At 41.0% G+C, this 25,256-nt stretch overlaps 1 protein-coding gene across 1 annotated transcript; it reads right to left on the bottom strand.

The window, feature by feature from the left end:
- Positions 1-861: 861 nt before the first annotated feature.
- LOC124149835 lies at positions 862-10,347 on the bottom strand. Its single transcript, XM_046521628.2, has 6 exons — positions 10,193-10,347; positions 5,479-5,611; positions 3,781-3,869; positions 3,396-3,449; positions 2,492-2,568; positions 862-1,886 (listed from the first exon to the last, which is right to left on the bottom strand). The coding sequence occupies exons 1-5, from the start codon at positions 10,242-10,244 to the stop codon at positions 2,498-2,500; spliced, it is 399 nt and encodes a 132-aa protein (XP_046377584.1). The 5' UTR covers positions 10,245-10,347; the 3' UTR covers positions 862-1,886; positions 2,492-2,497.
- Between the last annotated feature and the right edge of the window lie 14,909 nt (positions 10,348-25,256).

The following is a 25,256-nucleotide window of genomic DNA, read 5'->3' as shown; positions in this document are numbered from 1 at the left end:
AATTCGCTGTCCAGAGTTTATTCGCTTGGGCTTGTCAGCTAGCACCGTTCCTGGGTTCCAATTCAAGATTCGTCTGATTATGTTCGTAAGTTAAGCAGGTTAACGTAGGTTTTGCGAGTTTTACCCAAGGGCTCCCTTCCCTTATCAAGCCGAACTAATAACACATATAACTGAGATACTGTTCGAAGCTGCCTTAAATCAAATCATTGCATGCACACACTGGAAGGGCTGCAATATTTGGAAACTTTAAGGTAAACTTGACTTATGGTCAGCTATGGTCATCTTCCCGAGGCAAGGGAGTTAACTGGCAGTCAAAGTCCAGCTTCCACCTCTGCCAAATTAGGCTAGAATTAACAGGCTCGAACCTAGCGCCACCAGTCGCTGTTACGAGTTGTGTGTCGTCTGTATCCCTCCTATTGACCAATCAGATTCCATCTCACATATCACTTGCATTTGCTTCAAACAAAATGGTGGCGCCCAGTCAAGACGATCTGATCGATAATCAAGATCTATATTGTAATAAAACGGGTCTTTCCCTGCAAAGTACATCAACTCACTTTGATTAAAAACATGAAAGATTCATAAGATATCTGTCGACGCCCTGTTGACTATACACATGCTTTGCAAAACATGCAGTGACCGAAGCCTGCATGTTGAAATCCATGTTGTTTACGAACCGGATGTCTAGTTCGTTACATGATTTAGAGTGAATAATGCATAAACTCGTTTGTCAAGTCTAAATGTGACTCCATAATTCCAGCCTGGTTCGGCAAGGGTGGCAATTGGACTTTCACAGTCAGTTAACGCCCTTGCCTCGGGAAGATGAGTAATGGCATGCAAGACAATCATGACTATTGTAAGTTTATTAATATTTGTTTTATTTCTCAACAAGCAATAAAATGTATACATGTATTTCACAAGCTAACAGGCAATGGTGAAAGTCGTACAATGAGAATACATGAAGAGTAATTGGACACGCAACGTTAAGCCAAAACGTTAAACCAAATCTCTCTCTTCAACTTACGTTCTAAATATTATAAGGTCATGTATTCGACGACAGATTAATATTGACAGTTTTTATATGAGCGCTTAAAGGTCAGGAGTGGTGAGTAGCTTCAAAGACAGGACATCTCAGCAACTTCCAACACACTCCGTCAAATATGGCCGTTAAAGAGGAACTAGGCTCGGCTGGCGGTCCTAGAAAGATTCACCAGTTAATGATTACACACAAAACTTCCTTGGTTCAAAAGTGGCACTTAGAACGTGTGGGCAAAGACAATCAACTAGAATCTGCAATGAACATATCTTACACAAAAAAACAGTTGCTAAATTATCGTAATAAAAACATAATAAAATTTAAAGGAACCAAAGACTCTCTTCATTTCCAGATATTGCAGTAATCTAGACTTGCCAAACATTATAGACTTGCATGGGCTGTATTGGATATATTTGTATCAGGGTCTGTAAGACAGACCAGGCCAAGGCTGTGAATGAGGACACGACTAAGAAACAAAGTCCCTCTTCAAGTTGAATACGACATACTAAATAAATGTTAAATGTACACGCGTACAACTAGATAGAAGCAATATTACTCACGCAACTATAGGACAGGCCGAAACATTGTTAGTAACAACATTAACATATTATTTCTTGGAGCATAACCTTTCGCCATCATATACACCAGTTGTTTGAAATTTGGAAGTTTGCCCAAAGTGTCTAGACGTAAGAATGCAGCTCGTAACATCATCGAATTCTATGCGTGTGGCACGCTTCAGTTTTTAGCGTGATGACGCCATTGGTCAGCAGGTCATCTTAATGGTCACCCATGTCAATTTTGCGGATCTAAAGATGTCTTCATTGTTGAGTTTTCGAGTGAGTACGGTGTGCTGCAAGTAGAACGATATTCAGTTGACAGGTAAACACTAAAAAGTCTATGATTTATCGTGTAGTAGACGCACACACGCACACGCACACGCACACGCACGCACACGCACGCACACACATACGCACGCACACAAGCGCGCCCACACACATATACAACCAAATACACATACACATTAACATACACACGCACGCACACACACACACACACACACACACACACACACTCTCTCTCTCTCTCTCTCTCTCTCTCTCTCTCTCTCTCTCTCACACACACACACACACACACACTTGTCATACCCCATTTATATAAGATGCCTGTCGTTCTCATGTGGGCATTAATTAGACTGTAAGGTTTCTTTTTTCTATCAACAATATTTGCTTGGAGGAAAAGTTCATGCATATATCTTTTGGTGAAATCCACAAGGTATGGTGCTGACAAACCAAGGATCATGGGTTTCGAACCCATGACCAAATGATGCTGACACAGCTGCGACAATACGAATTGCGGTACCATCTTTCATTGGAACACCCGTGACCCTATGCATACGCGGACTTACAATCACGAGTGCATACAGTCTATATATCTTACAAATTTACATGTACTAACCTTTAGCTAGAACTTGACAATGGCCAGCAGTGCTGTGATCACAAACAGGGCCAGGTTGAAGGTAAGTCCAGACGCACCTAGAACAAAGAAAGAAGAGACCAAAAAATGTAATATATATTGAGAATCTATCTATTCAGTTAAGTTATTAAACAAGACCGTCTTTCATGAATCATTCGTTACGATATAAGACGCTGTATTCTCCGTGTGGTGTCTCCATTGGCAAGTGACATTGTTCGAAATGTGCCTCTGTTCACCCAGCAGTGAATGGGTACCCGGTAGGATGAGGTCGTTCACCTTCTGGCGCCTAACAGGCAGCCTGTGTTGCATTGATGAGTGCACACTGATGCAGTGACCGGGCTAATAATAGCGCCTTGAGCATGCCCCTGTGTGGTGTGGAAATAGGCGCAATATAAAAGACACATTATTATTATTTACACATTAAAATATAAAAATGCAGCAAAGAGGGTTTGGATGATCCTGGCACAGTCAGGCTGGTTAGGCTCATCATCAGCTCAGGGCCATTACCCCCTCTACAAGCAGCCCAGACAGCGGATGGGACTTTTCCCAGCAAGCGATGCCTAGTCAAGCCCACCCAGAACTTTTCGGAGAATGTGAAGACTCCCCAGCACTGCAGCCTTCTGCATTACCCAGATTGTCAGAAGGGCTGTATTCCTGGTAGCAAACCCGGGTACTCTCCCAATGGCAGTCAGCAGATTGGGAGGTACCAAACCTAAGCCACCGAGAACAATGGGGAGTCGGACAACTTGGTACTTGGGATGCAAGCATGACATTTCGAAAGCGAAATTTAAGCACTTACCATGATGCTTTAAATACAAGCTGATTAAAGTGACATAATGACATTATCATGTAACTCAATAAACTCATGCAATGATGTATGTCTTACCACACATGGTTGCTTTGACCACTTCATCATAAGTGCACGCGATGCCTTCATCCACTGAAAAACAAATATGAAGATGAAGCTCATTTAGCTCAAGGTCCAGTCTTAGATACACTACTGTTCAAAAGCAATGCTCCCTCGATAGGGACTGGAGCTCTACAATTCCGCTCGTTGGGCGCGATTGTTGGTATGTAAAACTGTGTACCACTTGTCACCACAAAGTAATCAACGAGCTATAGCAGTGTATTTCATGGGCGCTAAATAAACTACCAACATAATGGTAAAACAGTCCCATTAGAAGCACACTGGAACTTTTTGCCAACACACTACAACTTCATGCACTTTTCTTCCTTTCGAAATGAAACATACGTATACGAAAGACACTTACTCAGTTCTTTGGAAATCTTTGTCTTGCATTCAGCGGAACTCGTCGCATCCTCTCCGAGGTTGAGGCAAGTTTTGAAAACTTTGAAAGCACTGAATGACAATGGTGAAACATTAAACGGGGAATGTGGATGCAGTCAGAGGAAACAGATACAGCTGAAGTGATTGTGAACTGAGCAAATTTAGTACATCAATTATGAAATAATTAACACCATGGTACTGCTCAAAATCAAAACAGCTCCAAAATAGAGCAATCTCATTAAAATCGGATCTCAGCTTTCGCTGGCGCTCAACAAAGATCTGAGGACATCCCATTATGGGTCACGTCAGAACGACCTTGCGCGAACTTTGACTGACCACTGAAATGAAGTCGACATCAGCCAATCAGAAAGCAGCTTTCTCGAGCTTTACGGCACTCGTTTCAACCTGGCGACTTCCATTTCAGACTACTCTTGAAAAATATGTTGACACAGTTCTCGGTTAAAAATGTTTGAAAACTGACCAAACGAACATTCCGGAATGCCTAATATATGGTTGAGATTGTACGGTAGTGCTTCCCACGTACTGTGCAATGCCTCCTCCGTTTAAATGTTTATCCCACGGAAACGAGAGATAGACGATAATTTTGACGGAATCAGTCGTACGGGCCGTAACTGTCGTTCGGAATACACCGTGTTAACGTGTTCGAGGTTGCATGATTAGAAAACACATTCCGACTGTCACTTTCATGATCTGGTAAGCGACGCTTTGATTGGTCGGATGAAAGGTCGTTCTGACTCAGCTCAATCGAACAGCTGTTTTCTATCAATTTCAATCTCATTAAAATCAGATATTAGTTTTCGCTACCTCCAAACAAAGATCTGAGGATATCCCATTACGGGTCACGTCAGAACGACCAATGAAATGACTGACAAGAAATCGACATTAGCCAATCAGAAGGCAGCTTTCTCGAGCATTACGACACTAATTTCACATTGGCGACTACGCTTCGAAAAATATTTTGACGTATTCTCGATTATAAAAATTAAAACTGATAAGAATTACATTCTGGAATGGCTTATAGATGGCCTAGATTGTAATGGATATAATCATAAAACCTGCAACTGTCGTTCAGAAGACCCCGTGTTAAATATTTCGTGGTTGCATGATTAGAAAACACATTCCGACTGTCACTTTCATAATCTGGTAAGCGGCGCTCTGATTGGTTGGATGAAAGGTCGTTCTGACGTGACCCGTAACGGGATGTCCTAAGATCTTTGATAAGCGATAGCGAGAACTAAGATCTGATTTTAATGAGATTGAAAAAAAAAGTTGCCAGATTCATAAAATGCAAATGAAGAGTTAGTAGACAAAAATGTTTTTGGATGACTTGAATCAATCAAGCCAAGTTACCATTTAACGGCCTGATTTGACGGAATGTGTTAGAAGTTTCTGATCTTTCATCTTTAATGTTAATTTGTCAAAATTGTTTTTAAACATGACTTTATATTCTTGGAAACCCAACACTACTGGAGCTTCAACTTTCATGTTAAAGTGTTATAATATTGTAAACGAAAGAAGTCATCATGGGGTGTAACATATGCCAATGAACAATGCCATAAGCTGGTATTGCGAAAATGAAATTTAAAGCATTTTGAATTCTTATAAAGCTCTCGGTAAAGGGTGAAAACGTCCCCGGTCAACATCAACTGTGAGTACATACAAACACTTCCCCTTCAGTTGATCTTTGAGGCAGGCTGTGTTATTTTTCGCATTTGAATTGGCTACAACATACGCCTTCACACATGCATCTATCTTTGTATCGCTCGCTTGGCACTCCGCGTCTGCCGTGGTATCTGGAAGTAAATTATACTTTATCAAAAACAATCTATGTCTAAGGCGCCGGATTGCAGAGTTGCGTCCCTTGGGCCAGAAACCTATGATCATGGGTTCCAATCCCGTTCGCCCTAATTATGTTTCTGGGTTTGTCAGCACCATTCCCATGTTCGTGGATTTCACCAAAATGGTAGACGTCCGAGACCGGAGTCACTTCGGGCTTTCCTCCCACATTAATCTGAAAGTCGTTAAACAACTGGGATATTGTTCAAAGCGGCGTTAACCCAACTCACTCACTCACGCAATCCGTTCAACAGACATTTCTAATCCTTTCGTTTGTGAAGGATCAATCACAACAATCACTCACGTCATCACATTAGGATTATGGGTTTGAATAACAGACTTGCCCTCAGTGTGGTCCTTGGCTGGATGATTAGAGACGGTTGGTAGTGCCAAGATTGGCTGGAAGATTAGAGACGGTTGGTAGTGCCAAGATTGGCGTTCAAGAAGACTGCGTGAGTATTGTTTTACGCCGCTTTAAGGTTTCCAGGAAAGGTTCTACAACAATCTTTAGCGCTGCTTTTATCAATATATATGAAGAAATGGGATGGACACATTGTACCCATGTGGGAAATCAAACCCGAGTCTTCGGACACTTTAACCACTAGGCTACCCCACCGCACCACATCCTTTAGAAGAATGTAGTACGTTGGCAGATGGAGTGAGTGATTTGGGTTTAACGCCGCTTTTAACATTATTCCAGTTATATCACGGCATGTCAGTTTAATGTGGGAGGAAAGCCCGATATGATGCAGGTCTTAGCCGTTTACCACTTCGGTGAAACCCACGATCACGGTTATGAAGCTAACAAACAAAGAAACATAATCGGGGCGAACCGGGATTCGAGTCCACAATCATACGTTTCTGGTGTGCCCAAGGGACGCAACTCTGCATAGCGAATCGCGGCGCCTTAGACGACTGGGCCACCCGTGCCCCCGTGTTAACTGAGCGTCTGATATATAATATATAAAATATGTCCAAGACACTCAGTCAGCACTACATACCAGACACTCAGTCAACACTGTATGCCTGACACTCAATTAACACTACATACCAGACACTCAGTCAACACAAAAAAACAGACACTCAGTCAATACTGTATACCACACACTCAGTCAACACAATATACCAGACACTCAGCCAACACTACATACCAGACACTCAGTCAACGATGTATACCAGACTCTGTCAACGATGTATACCAGACATTCAGCCAACACCACATACCACACACTCAGTCAACGATGTATGCCAGACACTCAGCCAACACTACATTCCAGACACTCAGTCAACACTACATACCAGACACTCAGTCAACGATGTATACCAGGCACTCAACCAACACCACATACCAGACACTCAGTCAACGATGTATACCAGACACTCAGCGAACACTACATACCACAAACTCAGTCAACGATGTATACCAGACACTCAGTCAACGATGTATACCAGACACTCATTCAATGATGTATACCAGACACTCAGTCAACGATGTATACCAGACACTCAGCCAACACTACATACCAGACACTCAGTCATGGATGTATACCAGACACTCAGTCAACGATGTATACAAGACACTCAGCCAACACTACAAACCAGACACTCAGCCAACTCTACATACCAGACACTCAGTCAACGATGTATACCAGACACTCAGCCAACACTACATTCCAGACACTCAGTCAACGATGTATACCAGACACTCAGTCAACACTACATACCAGACACTCAGTCAACGATGTATGCCAGACACTCAGCCAACAATACATACCAGACACTCAGTCAACGATGTATACCAGACACTCAGTCAACGATGTATACCAGACACTCAGCCAACACTACATACCAGACACTCAGTCAGCTATGTATACCAGACACTCCACCAGCACTACATACCAGACGCTCAGTCAACGATGTATACCAGACACTCAGCCAACACTACATTCCAGACACTCAGTCAACGATACATACCAGACACTCAGTCAACGATGTATGCCAGACACTAAGCCAACAATACATTCCAGACACTCAGTCAACGATAAATACCAGACACTCAGTCAACGATGTATACCAGACACTCAGTCAACGATGTATACCAGACACTCAGCCAACACTACATACCAGACACTCAGTCAACGATGTATACCGGACACTCAGTCAACACTACATACCAGACACTCAGTCAACGATGTATACCGGACACTCAGTTAACACTACATACCAGACACTCAGTCAACGATGTATACCGGACACTCAGTTAACACTACATACCAGACACTCAGTCAACACTACATACCAGACACTCAGTCAACGATGTATACCAGACACTCAGTCAACACTACATACCAGACACTCAGTCAACACTACATACCAGACACTCAGTCAACACTACATATACCAGACACTCATTCAACGATGTATACCAAACACTCAGTCAACACTACATACTAGACACTCAGTCAACGATGTATACCAGACACTCAGTCAACACTACATACCAGACACTCAGTCAACGATGTATGCCAGACACTCAGCCAACAATACATACTACACACTCAGTCAACGATAAATACCAGACACTCAGTCAACGATGTATACCAGACACTCAGCCAACACTACATACCAGACACTCAGTCAGCGATGTATACCAGACACTCCACCAGCACTACATACCAGACGCTCAGTCAACGATGTATACCAGACACTCAGCCAACACTACATACCAGACACTCAGTCAACACTACATACCAGACACTCAGTCAACACTACATATACCAGACACTCATTCAACGATGTATACCAAACACTCAGTCAACACTACATACTAGACACTCAGTCAACGATGTATACCAGACACTCAGTCAACGATGTATACCAGACACTCAGTCAACGATGTATACCAGACACTCAGTCAACGATGTATACCAGACACTCAGTCAACGATGTATACCAGACACTCAGTCAACACTACATACCAGACACTCAGTCAACGATGTATGCCAGACGTTCTTTTAGCATGATACAGAAGACGCATTGTCAAATTTGCATACGAGACACAAGGGCGACATGATATACCTGACAATAGCATAGTACAATAAACCAGAAACAGGTAAACATATATAATGTCATTTAATCATACAAATGTGAACTACATAATAGACGTCGCCTTTCCCTAGTACAAGTAAAATTCAGATATTATCAGAAGTACTGTCTAATTGCCTTCATGCCCGACAGACCCATGCCTACTTCGTCACCAAACCATTTCATAGCAATCCACACAAAGACATTCATAAACGTCTATTGCTGGAATGCATAAGCGTAACCGAGTGGGTATGTTGGAACAGCAACACTAATTATACGCCCGTGAAACTAAGAAATAATGCATGTGAAACAGCGCGTTGGTGCTGGCAACCCTTGGATCATAATTACAAGACGTCTGTGTATGTTTTAGAATAAACCCGCGGAGATGGTTAACATAATTTGTTAAAGAATGTTACACCTATCCTCTGCCGTTCGAAAATTATTGTGAATGCGCCATCTTGATTGACACTGACATGATAGAACAATGCAACCACGGATACGTAAGATCATAGGAGGGGGAGGGGGGAGATAAATTGAACAGCCATGTGACGTCATATATTATGACTGTACTCAGAAAGTGTACTTTACTCGCAGATAAAAGAAAGTTCCGTTATGTTATTAATGAGAACGGAATCTTACGCTGATAGAGTAACGTGAGACTATTCCCACACAACCCTCCCGCCCCACCTCCATCCCCACCCCCTATAGTGGGTGTATGGGAGGTGGGGAGGGTATGTCCTAGCCAGGCTTTGTACAGAGCCGTATTGACTGAGTTAGTCAAAATACACCAGCTACGCTCGACCTTGTTACAGACATACAAACCAGATTGAGCATCCATGCTGTGGGTACGCTGATGAAAATCAGCCAGGTGACATCCTCTACCCACCCGATCTCGGTTTTTATAACATTACGGGTTTACGGTACTGGGAATTAATGCTAAGTGTCTGTTGCTTAGGTAAACTGCAAAATTGGTTCACTACTTGATTGTTACTGTGCTATATTGGAAGTGCGACGGTTGTTGTATCTGTGTTGAGAAAAAGGTGGGGTGTTTAAAAAAGCGAAAAAATAACAAGCAATCAGCAAAGTTACTTCAATTCTGCGAAATCTTTGAGATAAAATATAAAGCGTTTGTTACTTTGTTTTTAAACGGAAAACTTGATAATTATTGTTTCCAGTGCGGGGTGATAAATATTCAAGAGGATGAATTGGTGGATTGGTGACGGAAGTTTCAGATTGACTGGAGATGAGAAAAAGGAGAAGTACACACGGCCTTGGAAGAGAAAGCGTCAAAGTATAAACGTTTTTCCACGCGAATTTGAATACAGCGCTTTAATGTTTTCCTAAAAAGAAGATGTTTAGTACAGATGAAAATAAATAGACTAATTGTTTGCCATTATTTGATTGTTAGTAAAATCAGATATAGTTATTTGAAGGAACATAGATATATTACTTACAGCACAAAAACAGGCCCAGCACTGAGACTCCAAGAATTTGATACAACTGCATCTTGAACAAGTTGATTAAAAACCTACTGCTTGGTCTAAAAGTCGAAGATGTTTGAGGTGCGCGTGGGGACTTTCTTAAATACTGTACATTTAACCGGTGTAAGGAGAAAACTATCCTGTGTGATTAAAAGATCCACGTGAAAATCTAAACTGTAATAGAAATGGTATTTTCTTTGGAAAAGTAACACCATGTAGTCCATTTAGACTTGGAATTGGAGTGAATTTATTGCATGAACGTGTTTTATTCTGTATTGCTTCACATTTGCAATAAGGATAAAATAGCGTGGTGTGATTTCATGTGGAGATATTTACATTTCACCGGTTACAGATCGCCTACTCAAGGAGTCAAAAGGCAAGGCCATATATGTCTCATTCAGTGAAAAATCACTCAAGTGTACGTTCGTGTTTATTATGTACCTACGAGTACCTACGGGACCGACCATCTGATATTTTATGGAGGGGATGAGGGTCTGGGGATGTGTTTTGAGACCACATATTTTTTCAGCTACAGCTGCAAAATCAGAGATATTTTTTTATGTTAAACTATGAGCCAAAATATTTTGTTCGAAAAAAAACCCGCAATGTGTGTTTTGTGGCAGACAGTTTCTTTTTTACCAAGGAAATGAAGTATAAATATTGTTTTCAACCTTTTTGTTTTCTCGATAAAATCCCAGCACCCCACCAAACGCCAGAATATTGAATGGTCGGCCCCTAAATATCACACTGTCAGCAATACTGTGTATTAACAATCGTACATATGTATCTCTATCTATTGAATGGAGACAAAATAGAATGGTGTCCCAACATTCACTGTGTCTGTAAATAGTGTCTGCGTGTAAGACAACCATTTCTACCTGTATCATAGCAGAAATAACCATAGATTAAAGGATAAAAAAACATCAATTTCAAGATGGCTCTTTAACTTTTGTCATTGTTCTTGTCATTCCACATCTCGTTGACCTATTTAGTCAACACCCAATTGTGGTGAAACACTGTAGGTATTCATGGGGCGCTGATAAACTATAACCTGGTGAAAATAAACACGGTAACACTTAGTTTTAGATACAGTAAAATGATATGATATCATGGGTTCCAAGGCTTGTTTACCAAATACTCGTTGGTACCAAACACGCGTTAGAAACAATGCACACAAACACATCTAAACATTTGTCTGTTTGTTGTTCAACGCCACACTCAGCAATATTCAAGCGTTATGACGGCTCTCAACAATTGATTCTGACATGTGACATTTATATGCGCGCTATTTCAAATGTGCTGACAAAAAGCTTATTTCCCTGTATTTTTCATTGCTCCCTTATTCGTTTTCATCAGTATTTTTGTCCTTTATTTTAAAATATATTATTAAAATATTGACAGATTTTTTATCATTACATGATAAGTGATATCACAACATATTTATTTTACACATTAAAAGGCATATCGGGAAAATGGTAATATTTGTAGCATGTTCTAGTTGCTATCCTCATATTTTTTTTTTGCGTGTCTATGTTTCATTTGGACGTTCAGCAATGAAACGTGGGGTGCATTTCTTTGATCATCGTCATTTTTATCAAAATATTAAATAGGATACGGTCAAGTTAATCACAAGCATGTGCCTACATTTCAGTTGCCTCGTAGAAATTCCCATTTACAATTGGTCCCAAGCCACCTAAACTAACAGGCCGACTGAATAGATCGGGTGGTTGATTGTTTTTGCTATCTGCAAGATCACACATGTACTAAATATACAGTGAAATCTTGTTCACCTCGAAATATATCGAGTTATCTGCAGTTCGAAATAGGCGGACACATCAGACGGAGGTCACACTGAAACTTTATCATAAGAACCAATGGTTACAATGAAACAGATTTTGATACGGAATAATTCAGACAAAGCGCTTTAATACATGAATGTAACCTTATGGAATTATTCCAGCCGGGGTACACCTAAATGTTGATCTATGTTGAACACGCAATATAGTCATATCCTTTATGGACAAGTTCATGGACCGTTTAGTCTCTTCATCCAACAGGCGTCAATGGTCCATAAGAAGAGTCATATTTAGGGGAGGAAAATGGTTGAATCTGGAAAGAGCAAAACAATCGTGCAATATTCCCCTCAAATACTATTTATACCCCAAAATGCACAAATCATATTGGTAACAAAATGCACAAATCATATTGGTAACAATGCACAAATCATATTGGTAACAACATGCACAAATCATATTGGTAAGAAAATGCACAAATCATATTGGTAACAACATGCACAAATCATATTGGTAAGAAAATGCACAAATCATATTGGTAACAAAATGCACAAATCATATTGGTAACAAAATGCACAAATCACAATGGTAACAAAATGCACAAATCATATTGGTTACAAAATGCACAAATCATAATGGTAACAAAATGCACAATGAAGCTTGGTTAATACGATCCCTTGGGGCCATATCAACTTTTGTGAGTTGTCCGTTATTCGAGTCACGAACATAATGGACCATAGTGATAAATACAATTTCACCGGCGTAATCGATGTATTGCGATAATTTATTTCGCGTTAACATGATTTCACTGTATTATATTTCAATAACAATCCAAATACCAGAGAAACCTAGTTAATTCCAAACTTTAGCGTACTGGTAAGACCATAGAGCTTGAAAGGTCTTGTCCGGGCCATACAGCAACATACCTTTTATTGAATAATGTGTTCCATAAAATGCTAGGAAATTGTGCCTGGGTTTTGCAAAATTAAGTACGGATTGAAAAGTATTGTGTGTCTCCAAACATTGTTCGGTTTTTTTTTCCGAGAAAATATTGTGAAGCGGCAGTGACCCAAACAACCCATGTTAAATGGCAAGCCCCTTACCTGTTTGTAGACTATGTGTTTACGCTCTGAAGAAGCTCAAGAGGAAAACAGCTGCTAACAGGGACATGGTGACCGTGAGACTTGAGACTCCTGAAAATAGAACAGTTGCAATACAGGATTAGTGATATTGGTGGAGTAAACAAATAGTTAGATTTAATATTTGCTGATGCCTTGGAGTATTGAGTCCTGATGAAATGGATTTGAATATAAAATAAATATATTCACAATTCATAATAAGGGAGAGGGAGGGGATGGGTGGCGGGCACTGTATATGTGAATGCCCAAGACATGGCACTGTATGTGTGAATACCCACGACATGGCACTGTATATGTGAATGTCCAAGACATGGCACTGTATATGTGAATGCCCAAGACATGGCACTGTATATGTGAATGCCCAAGACATGGCACTGTATATGTGAATACCCAAGACATGGCACTGTATATGTGAATGCCCAAGACAAGGTACTGTATATGTGAATGCCCAAGACATGGCACTGTATATGTGAATGCCCAAGACATGGCACTGTATATGTGAATGCCCAAGACATGGCACTGTATATGTGAATACCCAAGACATGGCACTGTATATGTGAATGCCCAAGACATGGCACTGTATGTGTGAATACCCAAGACATGGCACTGTATATGTGAATGCCCAAGACATGGCACTGTATATGTGAATGCCCAAGACATGGCACTGTATATGTGAATGCCCAAGACATGGCACTGTATATGTGAATGCCCAAGACATGGCACTGTATATGTGAATGCCCAAGACACGGCACTGTATAGGTGAATGCCCAAGACACGGCACTGTATACATGAATACCCAAGACATGGCACTGTATATGTGAATGCCCAAGACAAGGCACTGTATAGGTGAATGCCCAAGACATGGCACTGTATATGTGAATGCCCAAGACATGGCACTGTATATGTGAATGCCCAAGACATGGCACTGTATATGTGAATGCCCAAGACATGGCACTGTATATGTGAATGCCCAAGACACGGCACTGTATAGGTGAATGCCCAAGACACGGCACTGTATACATGAATACCCAAGACATGGCACTGTATATGTGAATGCCCAAGACATGGCACTGTATATGTGAATGCCCAAAACATGGCGCTGTATAGGTGAATGCCCAAGACATGGCACTGTATAGGTGAATGCCCAAGAAATGGCACTGTATATGTGAATGCCCAAGACATGGCACTGTATATGTGAATGCCCAAGACATGGCACTGTATATGTGAATGCCCAAGACACGGCACTGTATATGTGAATGCCCAAGACACGGTACTGTATACATGAATACCCAAGACATGGCACTGTATATGTGAATGCCCAAGACATGGCACTGTATATGTGAATGCCCAAGACATGGCACTGTATATGTGAATGCCCAAGACATGGCACTGTATAGGTGAATGCCCAAGAAATGGCACTGTATATGTGAATGCCCAAGACATGGCACTGTATATGTGAATGCCCAAGACATGGCACTGTATATGTGAATGCCCAAGACATGGCACTGTATATGTGAATGCCCAAGACATGGCACTGTATATGTGAATGCCCAAGACACGGCACTGTATACATGAATACCCAAGACATGGCACTGTATATGTGAATGCCCAAGACATGGCACTGTATATGTGAATGCCCAAGACATGGCACTGTATATGTGAATGCCCAAGACAAGGCACTGTATAGGTGAATGCCCAAGAAATGGCACTGTATATGTGAATGCCCAAGACATGGCACTGTATATGTGAATGCCCAAGACATGGCACTGTATAGGTGAATGCCCAAGACATGGCACTGTATATGTGAATGCCCAAGACATCAAACTGCATATGAGAATAGAAAGGTACTTTTTGTGAAAGCAGAATACGTAATACGGTATATCTGAGTGAGTGAGTGGCTTAGAGCTTAGAGCGTTACCAAATACATCTGTTGTAAATACACAAACGGCACTTCCTCAGGGCCATCCCGATCTCTGGTTTACAGTCTTCAGTAACATCATCTTCAGCGTCCAAGCACAACTTCAAAACCTTGAACTTTCTGAAAATGTATTTTGTAACTGAAAAGGTTTTTTTCACGTATTTTCATTTGTCAGTTATAGAGATCCCTTTCCCTTAAGAACAGTCAGTCAATATTTCAGCCGTTTGTAGAATACCACAATATGTGGCTCTGAAGAGTTGTGTATCTTAGCTACAAGGATCCGCTATCCATGGCCCCGATTATGAACCTTGGTTTGTCACCACCTACCCGAGCCCGTCGTTTTCTATCAAGAAACCGTCTTCAAACTTGTCACTTTGGGATTTCATTAATCTTAAACCCTGTGATATGAATCACTTAGAAAAGTTCCGAATTTGACTTTGTGAATGCTAGCCCATAATTCTTATACATTCGTTCAGATCGCTGCTGTGTCTAAGACTCAGTATACGCACAGACAGTGAAAGAATATAACTTACGTGCAGCTCCCTTTAAAGGGGAAGTGTACACGCAAAAATCACTTTCTTTCTTTTTCTAAACAAAACGCAATTTTAGAATTAATTAGTATCTGTGTTTGAAAATATACACTCATTTTTTTCACAGTGAAAGTAGGAAGCTCACAATAGTGTGAAAATGATATGCCGTTATGAGGCCTTCGTTTTTCGAGCTAAACAGGCCTGAGTTATCCCCCTTAGATTATGACGTAATTGGTGCCAATTCAACTGGGTCCCTGTCTATTCTCAACGCAAAAGATATCAAGTACCAGTTTGCGGTAAAACAACATGGCCTACGACACACTCCGGCGCAGTGGTGACTCAGCATAACACTATGCTGGCTGGCATCTGAGAGGCTAGAATCACACACCTAGACCTACACCACGTGAAGCGGCTCTAACAAAGCATGATGACGTCATAATGTTTATCAATTGGCACCAATGACGTCATATTGCAAGGGGCATAAGCCATGGTGTTTTTGTTATGGAAATAGAACACTTGGTAAATGTGAAAAATATAAATCGTTTTAATGCGAAAAATATGTTAATTAATTGTGATATTTTTATATTTTTGTCTATGACACTTCTAGGTTAACACTTTTAATGTGGAAAAAGTACAAGAAAAATAGGTTAATTTCCGTGTGAACTTGCCCTTTAAGTTTGTCGACTGGACATGCAGATGTGTTTTGGGCAGATGGCAGAATGTTGAATCCTTTAACACATGCCTTAATCTTTGTGTTACTACAGTCAGCATTGACGGCGGTGATTGAAACATCAAAATCTTGTCAATAGGGCACGTAAGCATGAAGATCACCTCGATCAAAACAGGGGCGGTGGGGTAGCTTAGTGGTTAAAGCGTTCGCTCGTCATGCCGAAGACCCTGTTCGATTCCCCACATGGGTACAATGTGTGAAGCCCATTTCGGCCGTGATATTGATGGAATATTGCTAAAAGCGGCATAAAACCATACTCACTCACGCACTCACTACTATTCTCGATCAAGACATTGAGTAAGGTTCATGCACATAGCAAAACACCAACCACACTGACAGACGCACAACAAACATACACAAGTTGGGATTTTGGGTTAATATAGGTATGCCCCTAGCACCTATGTTAGTCGTACGAGGCGACTCAGTGGATCGGGTGGTCAGGTTCGGACATGTTGGTTGCGTGTCATCGTACCCAACAATGTTGGGCGTTGCTCATAACACCAATCACTGGTTTGTCTGGTGTATTTTACCGCCATACAGGTGAGATATTGCTGAGTGCGGCCTTAAACAACAACATAGCATCATTGTCAGGGACATTTACTCATATCCTTGGAGATAATGATCAGACAAACAGATCCGATGCAGACAATGTTATAAATAAAAACAAATATTAAAACCACGAAGACCAAGATGACAACGTACAGTAAAACTACTCAGATAGAAAAAGTGAAAGCTACTATTCATAAAAACATTGAATGAGTGAGTGAGTTTGGTTTAACGCCGCTTTTAACAGTAGTCCAGTATTATCACGGCGTGTCAGCTAAATGTGTGAGGTAAGCCCGAAGTGACGCAGGTCTCAGACGTAAAACTTCGGTGAAACCCACGAGCACGGGTATGGTGCTGACAAACCTAGAAACATAATCGGGGCGAACAGGGATTCGAACCCCCAATTATAGGTTTCTGGCGTGCCCAAGGGACGCAACTCTACACAGCGAATCGCGGCGCCTTAGACGACTGGGCCACCCATGCCGCCCCAAAACATTGAAATGAAAAGTCATATTCGGAGTGACAATGCTGAGTGCGGCGTTAAACAACAAACCGAACCGATCGGACTGACAAAAAGATCATATTCAGACACACAAATACTTGTATCTTATTCAGACAAAAGAACAGCTGAAACAAACAGGTGGAATTTAGACAGAAGGACAGAAAACAGTATCCTATTGAGACAGAAAAGCAGAAACAAAGAGATCCAATTCAGACAGGACAGAAAACTATCCTATTTGGACAGAAAAGCAGAAACAAACAGATCCAATTTAGACAAGACAGAAAACAATATCCTATTCAGACAGAAGAACAGAAACAAACAGACCCCATTCAGATAGAAGACAAGCAGTAAACAAGATACTTATCAGACAGAAGAGCGGAAACAAACAGATCTACTTTCATTAAGGCAGCAGTAACTGCGATCGTCATCTTAATTATCATCTTAAGATTTTTATTTCAAATTTCCCTCCTTTTCTGTAAAGGTTTAACGCGTTGAAGATTTTGAAGTATATATTTCAACACATTCACAGAGAGATACAAAAGATAGTACTGACGATAACCGCCACTCGATACCCCTAGTGTGTATTTTCCGAGGAAATTGTGCAAGGTCGGCCTACCGAGGAGACCTTACATGGCGATGTTGAAACTTGTAACGTCAAACTAGTAGATGACAATAACATGCAGATCGTGTTTAGCGGGTTTATTAATAGATGGTATAGGGCGTGGACGGCTGCCTGAACCAGTTAGCGAGGCATCACAACACGGGTACTTTTCCAGGTAAACATACCCGTCCTTCATTAATGTCGCCTCTTATAGCTGAGGTGATCTCTTGTTTGTCAATCCCTTAAGAACTACATTACCATAGGAACATTTCACAGTAAAATAAGTTATTTTTTATTGATGGATGTCATACCGAAGGATGCTTAATCTAATTGTAATAAAAACATTTTATGCTGGATAACGATAATAAATACTCCACCTTTAGTTCAAACAGATGTCAAGGTAAGGATCAACATTCCAATGTAGTTTCTACCTCATCACGCTAACTTATTTTGGTTACAAAAATGACATATCTCATTTCTTCTTATCCTAACTGGTATGCATACCACACTCGCATAACCACTCTTGGGTCGTCTGCCCATGTTGTCCGTTTTTCAAATAATAAACACCTTCGATCTTCGTCTCTTTTGGGCTTTTTCAACATGAAGTTTATACACCGTGATGATAACTGTTCTCTTATAACACACTGATACTTATTCAGTGACCCTTTACGCAGGTGACTCAATAGGGTTTAGAGTGACGGTCATGTAACATTGCGTTTATCGCATCCACGTTGCTGCTTACTGCAGGCGAAATAAATAGACGTGTGCTTAACTCTCTTGAATTGACATAAACAACATTTCGACTCCGTTAATCCAGACGCTTCTGGACAGATGCTATTAGGGAGGTCTATGTAAATATCAAGGACAATTATCCATGATTTGTTGATCTTGAAATATTTTAAGAAGGAAACTGTCCGAAATAGCTCTGCATGCAACTACTTCTCCAACGTGTACTTGTGAAGCGTATTGGGAACATTATTTTATATAATATGGAAGTCATAGAAATGACACAAATATTGTTTGCAAAACGACAGTTTCCTTTTTGTGCGTCAGTGCTAAAGGTATTTAGTCCACTACACACACACATTGAGCGTGTCCCTCAGTGATGTGGAACTGATGTGACGCTATAGAAATAGCCTTAGTAGTTGTAGTAATATATACAAGGACGACCTTGTTCAATGCCGTTTGCATTTGAGAAACTTTCAAAAAGAACACAACGTTTTGTGACGACGAAATGTGAAGTAGTTTCGCCAGATAGAAGATTCAGTCAGCCAGAATAACAACCAGGCACTCATGGGGACCAACGAAAGCTTGAAGCAATTGAAAAGTCGCCCGGTTGAACGCGTCGCTCTTACTAATCGCACATCACCAGAGCTGACGGTCGAGATGCTATACAACTTTGTTGTTGCTGAACGAGATATCCTTGGCCCGATACGATGATGCCTGACGCGAAACCCTTCCCTCGCATCTCAATCAATAGATGTTTGCCCAACGTGCGTCGTCATTGGGTTCCCTCCATACCTGCAACGCTCACTGTCAACAGTGTTTAGTCCTATGTCCTTCTTGCATCAAGGTCTTCTTTGTCAATTATGTTTGGTGGGGTGGGGTGGGGTGGGGTGGGGTGGGATGGGTGGTGGTGATGATGGGGGGGGTGGGGGGGGGGGGGGGGGTATGGGGGGAGGGTTGCTGGTGGTGGTGGGTATTTTGCAAGCAACCGATTCAGACTGAAGTGATATGAAGACACAATCAATGGTATTTTACTCTCCAGTCGCCTTTTGAAATTATTCAGAGACAAAAAAGGTATGCATGTGTGCTTTTGAAAACATGTAGTATTGAATTGGGCGTTGTAGAAATGTTTACAACTCTCACATTTTTATTTACGCTTTTGAAGTTTGAATTTCGTAAAAGTTATAAATTTATTCTTGAAATTGAAACGCCCCCTGTTTAAGATGAGCCCAGTCCATAGAGTACAGAAATTGTTTTGTTGACAAACACAAGTTAAGACATGGCTAACTTTCTAGTCTCGTCAGGATCCCGATCCACGGCACAGTCCGGTTCTACGGATACCTCCATATAAGTCAATGGCCCGGTGGAAGTACAGTGGGGTAATCCAAAACATAATTTTCCACATTGTAGTCATTTTGGAAATAGATGCTGGATATTTTGTTCAATGATTGAACGCTTTAACTATTTAGTTACCAACCGCCCCTTTATGAGTTGAAAATACATTTCAGTTACCGAAATTCACTCTGCCACATATGCGCTTCCCTTAAAGGAACAGGTGGTCAGCCGTTTGCGAGTTGCGTCCCCTAGACGTGCCAGGAACCTACGATCCTGGGTTCGATTCCTGGTTTGTCTTGGTTATATTTTTAGGTTTGTGAGCACCCGTGCTCTGAGGTTTCACCAAAGTAGTGAAGGTGGAAGACTCGCATCTGATTGGGCCTTCTTCCACATCTGTGAAATAACTAAGATACCATTCAAAACGGTGTTTATCAAACCCTCATTTTGAGGGAATATGAGTAACAGCAATATTACAGAATTCCATAAAAGTCATTCTGTCAGTGGCAGATTTCGGAAGGTAGCATACGAATACATACACTACATCTCACAAGATCCCCTTTGTCAAAATGTAAGTCTTTATCTTGATTGAAACTATCAAAACTGTATCTCGTAGGTGAGGTGAGGTGAAATTGGGTTTAACGTCGCGTCCAAGATTATTGCACTTATATAGCGACGTGCATGTACGTGTGTGTGTTTGTGTGGCTGCTTGTACTAGTCCAGACTGATGCCGATTTATAGTGCTAGCCCACTGAGATACCATGCCGCAGTTTAACATGAATACCCCACTCAGACACAGTATACTGACTCCGAGCCGACCAGTCCTTGTTTTAGCCAATTAATGCCGAGCGCCAGACAGGGAAATACAAGTACCATCTTTTAACGTCTTTTGGTATGACGCGGCCGGGGATCTCCGGGCGGACGCTCTATCAGTAGACCACGGAGGCGGTCCTCGGTATCTCGTACACATTCCACGAAGTCCTGAGTGTCATTCACAAACACAACGTTGAACAAAGACAGTAAAGAGCATGGGTTGCCGAGTCATCGCCGGCGCCGCAGTTCGCTGTGTTCGAATCCCGGTTTGTCAGCATCAGACCCGTGCTCGTGGTTTCAAGTGGTAAACATCTGAGACCTGCATCTACTTGGGATTTCCTCCCACATCAAGCTGACACGCCGTGATATAACTGGAATACTGTTCAAAGCGGGGATTGTTCTCTTTGCAATATTTCAGCAATATCACGGGGGGGAAACCAGAAATGGACTTCACACGTTGTACCCATGTCGGGAATCGAACCCGGGTCTTCGGCGTGACGAGCCAACGCTTTAACCACTACGCTACCCGACCACCCCTTTGCAGTCAGAGCAAGGTACACAAGATAATCAGGCATGAGTATTTATCATTTCTTATATCTATCACTAGACAAGAAACATAGCCCATGCAAAGTGTGTGTAACATATTCAAGAGCTCCTACACCCACGACTCTCTGTGATGAAACAGTTATGACACCAGGTGTTCGTCAAAACGGCTGGCGTTTTCTTCCCGAGGCAAGGGAGTTAACTGACTTTGAAAGTCCAGTTTCCACCCTTGCCGAACTAGGCTGGAATTCCTGGGCTCGATCGTAGCGCCACCAGTGGTTACTACGAGTTATGTCCCTTTTAAACCTCTCCTATGGACCAATCAGATTCCTACTCTCGTATCACTGGCATTTGCTTCAAACAAAACGGTGGCGCCCAGTCAAGACGATAATCAAGATCTATATTGTGATAAAATGGGTCCTACATCGCAAAGTGCATCAAATCACGTGAGCACCTTGATTAAAATCATGAAAAGATTTGGAAAATATCTGTTGACAACGAGTTGGCAGTGCACATGCTAGCAAGTCCTGCAATCGACCAAAATCAGCACGACAGTTTACAAATCGGATTTCGATTTCATTGCGCGATTTTGATTGGACTATGTATAGACTCGTTAGTCCAGCCAAAATGTAACTCCATAATACTAGCCGAGTTCGGCAAGGGTGGAAACTGGACTTTTATAGTCAGTTAACTCCCCTGCCTCGGGAAGATGGGACGGGACAAGTTCTCTCATTTTCAAAACCTAAGAACCTAACTTAACATAAACGTTTCAATTGTCTGGAATATCATTGCGCCGTCGGTGATAAAAAGTAGACCTAAAGCGTTTTAAGATACTAAATACATGTCGACATTTGCATAAAAAGAGATCATTGTCAAGCTATTTTGACATGTTATCACATGTTTTCGTGTATGTCATGACGTGTGTTCTTGTATGTCATGACGTGTTTTTATGTATGTCATGACGTGTTTTCGTGTATGTCATGACGTGTTTTCGTGTATGTCATGACGTGTTTTCATGTATGTCATGACGTGTTTTCGTGTATGTCTTGACGTGTTTTCGTTACGTCATGACGTGTTTTCGCGTATGTCATGATGTGTTTTCGCGTATGTCATGACCTGTTTTCGTGTATGTCATGACGTGTTTTCGTGTATGCCATGACGTGTTTTCGTGTATTTCATGACATGTTTTATTGTGTGCTAGATATTCTCAGCCTTTACTAAAGTAATATATACATCGCCGGGGAGCGAACCAGCTGCCTTCCGCTCTCCAGGCACTCGCCCCATCCACTAGACTGTTGTATAACTGTATTGGTTGGGAGTACATTATCAGGAAATAAATGTACTGCACGTGACTTAACTGACGAACGCTCATTGGACCAGAGCCTTCAGCTTTGTTCTTACGATGAATATCCATATTCAGCTGAGATTTTATCTGACAGAGAAAGAGGGCTCGAAAGGCCAGACGTTTATTTTGGGGGTTCACGAAAATGTGGCCAAAAAAATCAGGTCAGTTGGTCAAGAAAATTAAAAAATAAAAAGTCCAAAAGCTCAACCTATCCATTTATTGTAAAGTACAGTCCAGTAGAGCCTGGAACATTAAGTACGGAAAGACTACACCAAACGCTAGAACTACCTACTTCGATTCAAATATTAATAAGGAATGTATTATTTTAAAAACCATACACAAAAAACAAAGACGAACGCCGCTAACTATTCTCCTATATAATCCGATGACTAATATTCAATATGCAAATATGCCTGAAAGTCGATTTGGACCTGTATCTAAACTTGAGAGAAATTTACTTTCAACCAGCTAAATAAAAATAAACCATGATAAAAACAGTTTGTTGTTTTTTCAAAATGTAAACGAAAATCCCCTGGTGTATTATTGTCATAATAAATATAGATATATGTGTTATGTTTCTGAAAAAGATCTCAAATATTTGCCGCAGTTGCAAATATATCAATATAAAATTATGTTTAGGGAAAAAAATAATCTTTTCGATTATTTTTTATCGTAAATGTCATGGTCATATGAGCACAAACAGTCATAATAATGTTAAAGTTAAACCTTTTTTCTTGTATAAATGGTTACACTTACCATAAAGAATGCCACAGAAAGCCACGAGGTCAATAGTCTTTAAGGACATCATGCTTCAAAGGGATTTCTGACCAGAGTTACAAGAGCTTCAAGGTTATTCTGCTCGATTCTGCAGATAATTTCTTTTAATATGCAGGTTGACATCATTCATGAAAACCGGTATAATTGTTTTTCATTTTAATCCAAAAATACATGATCGGTTGATAGAAATTAAAAACTGGATTCACATACAATATGATATAAATTGAAAAACAATTGTTTGAAGATATACCGTCGACTCTTTTGCAAACATAATATCAATTTGGGTTTATTTCTTTCAAATTTGTTTTAAAAAATTGGTACCCAGGTGGTTATAATGTCATGGGTGCCTTTCTGGCTCTTCACCGTCACCGACACGTAGGTATGGACATCCAAATTGATAGGTTTGGCATTGGCCATAAGCTGAATGACCCTAATGACTTGCCGTACTGAAGTCTCTTCCCACGGATACACAAAGGAAACTCCCAGCGCTCTGCAAATTGTATGCCCAGTTTTCTTGGTAATGTTTCTCAGTACACCAACTCTCCGTGTGACGGTGAATGACTGTGCTATTGGATGGAGTCATGGAAACGCCTTTGAAACTTAAGTATGTTTGTATTATTAGGAAATGTCTGCTCATGATGTTTGTTTGTTTGTTTGTTTGTTTGTTTAACGCCGCACTCAGCAATATTCCAGCTATATGCGGGGGTCTGTAAATGATCGAGTCTAGACCAGACAATCCAGTGATTGATATCATGAGCATCGATCCACGCAAGTGGGATACCATGACATTCACCAACCAAGGTAATTATTTCATAGGTAATATGTTATATTAGTTGATATAAAACGCCTGAAACTAACCAGTCCCGGTTATCCATCGAAACAGATTCCACCGGGCGTATCAGTCAAAATAGTGGTGAAAAGTATTTGAATGGATCACTGATGACGCTAGGTGTTCGCGAAAGGTTGAGCATGTCCCGCCCTGCCCTTTATATAGCCTTAAACAACGATACCTCGTTATTCGGATCCCAGTGAAAATGTGCGGAATTGCTAGTTTCATGATTAGCAAACACGGGTAACAGTAATGTCCCTTTAGAGTGTCTTCCAAATAATAATAGTTCGCATTTGGGGTTTCCAGATTAGCGGGGTCTGGTTAAACGGGCTTTCACTCTATTATATACACGTATAGTGTACGAACATAACACAGTTCACAATTAATTTTAGACAAGTTTTAGACAAGTTTTAGACAAGTTTTAGACAAGTGACAACTGTTGTTAAGTAACACATATTGCTTAACAGGAAAGGAAAAACGTCCAATATCTCAAACATAAAATCATAAACACTTACAACAGCTTCACTCAATAAACAGCTTATTAGCAAGGATTCACAATTAAACGTAATATAAGTGGCTTGATATGTATCCAGTGCCAACTGCCATTGTTTGGGTTACTGTCAATATTGGGTGATACTTGAGACATTGCAAGTAGCATCAGACGTTGTTTGAGATAATGACATAATGGCGATAGTTGGAATGCATTGGCTAATATAAGATTACAATGAAATATTGGGATCATAAATATATGTAATATTGTATAGCGTTTGCCTTGCCACAGTTTAGGCTTTCCTGGTAAACATGTTCATCATATTCTGTGTCCTGTGATGGGTGAGTTGGATTTAACGCCGTTTTGAATAGTGTTTCAATTATGTCATGGCGAGTTTGCTAAATGTGGGAGGAAAGCCCGAAG

This window comes from Haliotis rufescens, unplaced genomic scaffold (assembly GCF_023055435.1).
Source record: "Haliotis rufescens isolate VD_foot unplaced genomic scaffold, xgHalRufe1.0.p SCAF_4, whole genome shotgun sequence".
Lineage (NCBI taxonomy): Eukaryota > Metazoa > Mollusca > Gastropoda > Lepetellida > Haliotidae > Haliotis > Haliotis rufescens.
The sequence above is the reverse complement of the archived record's forward strand: the minus strand, read 5'-3'. Positions and strand labels throughout refer to the sequence as shown.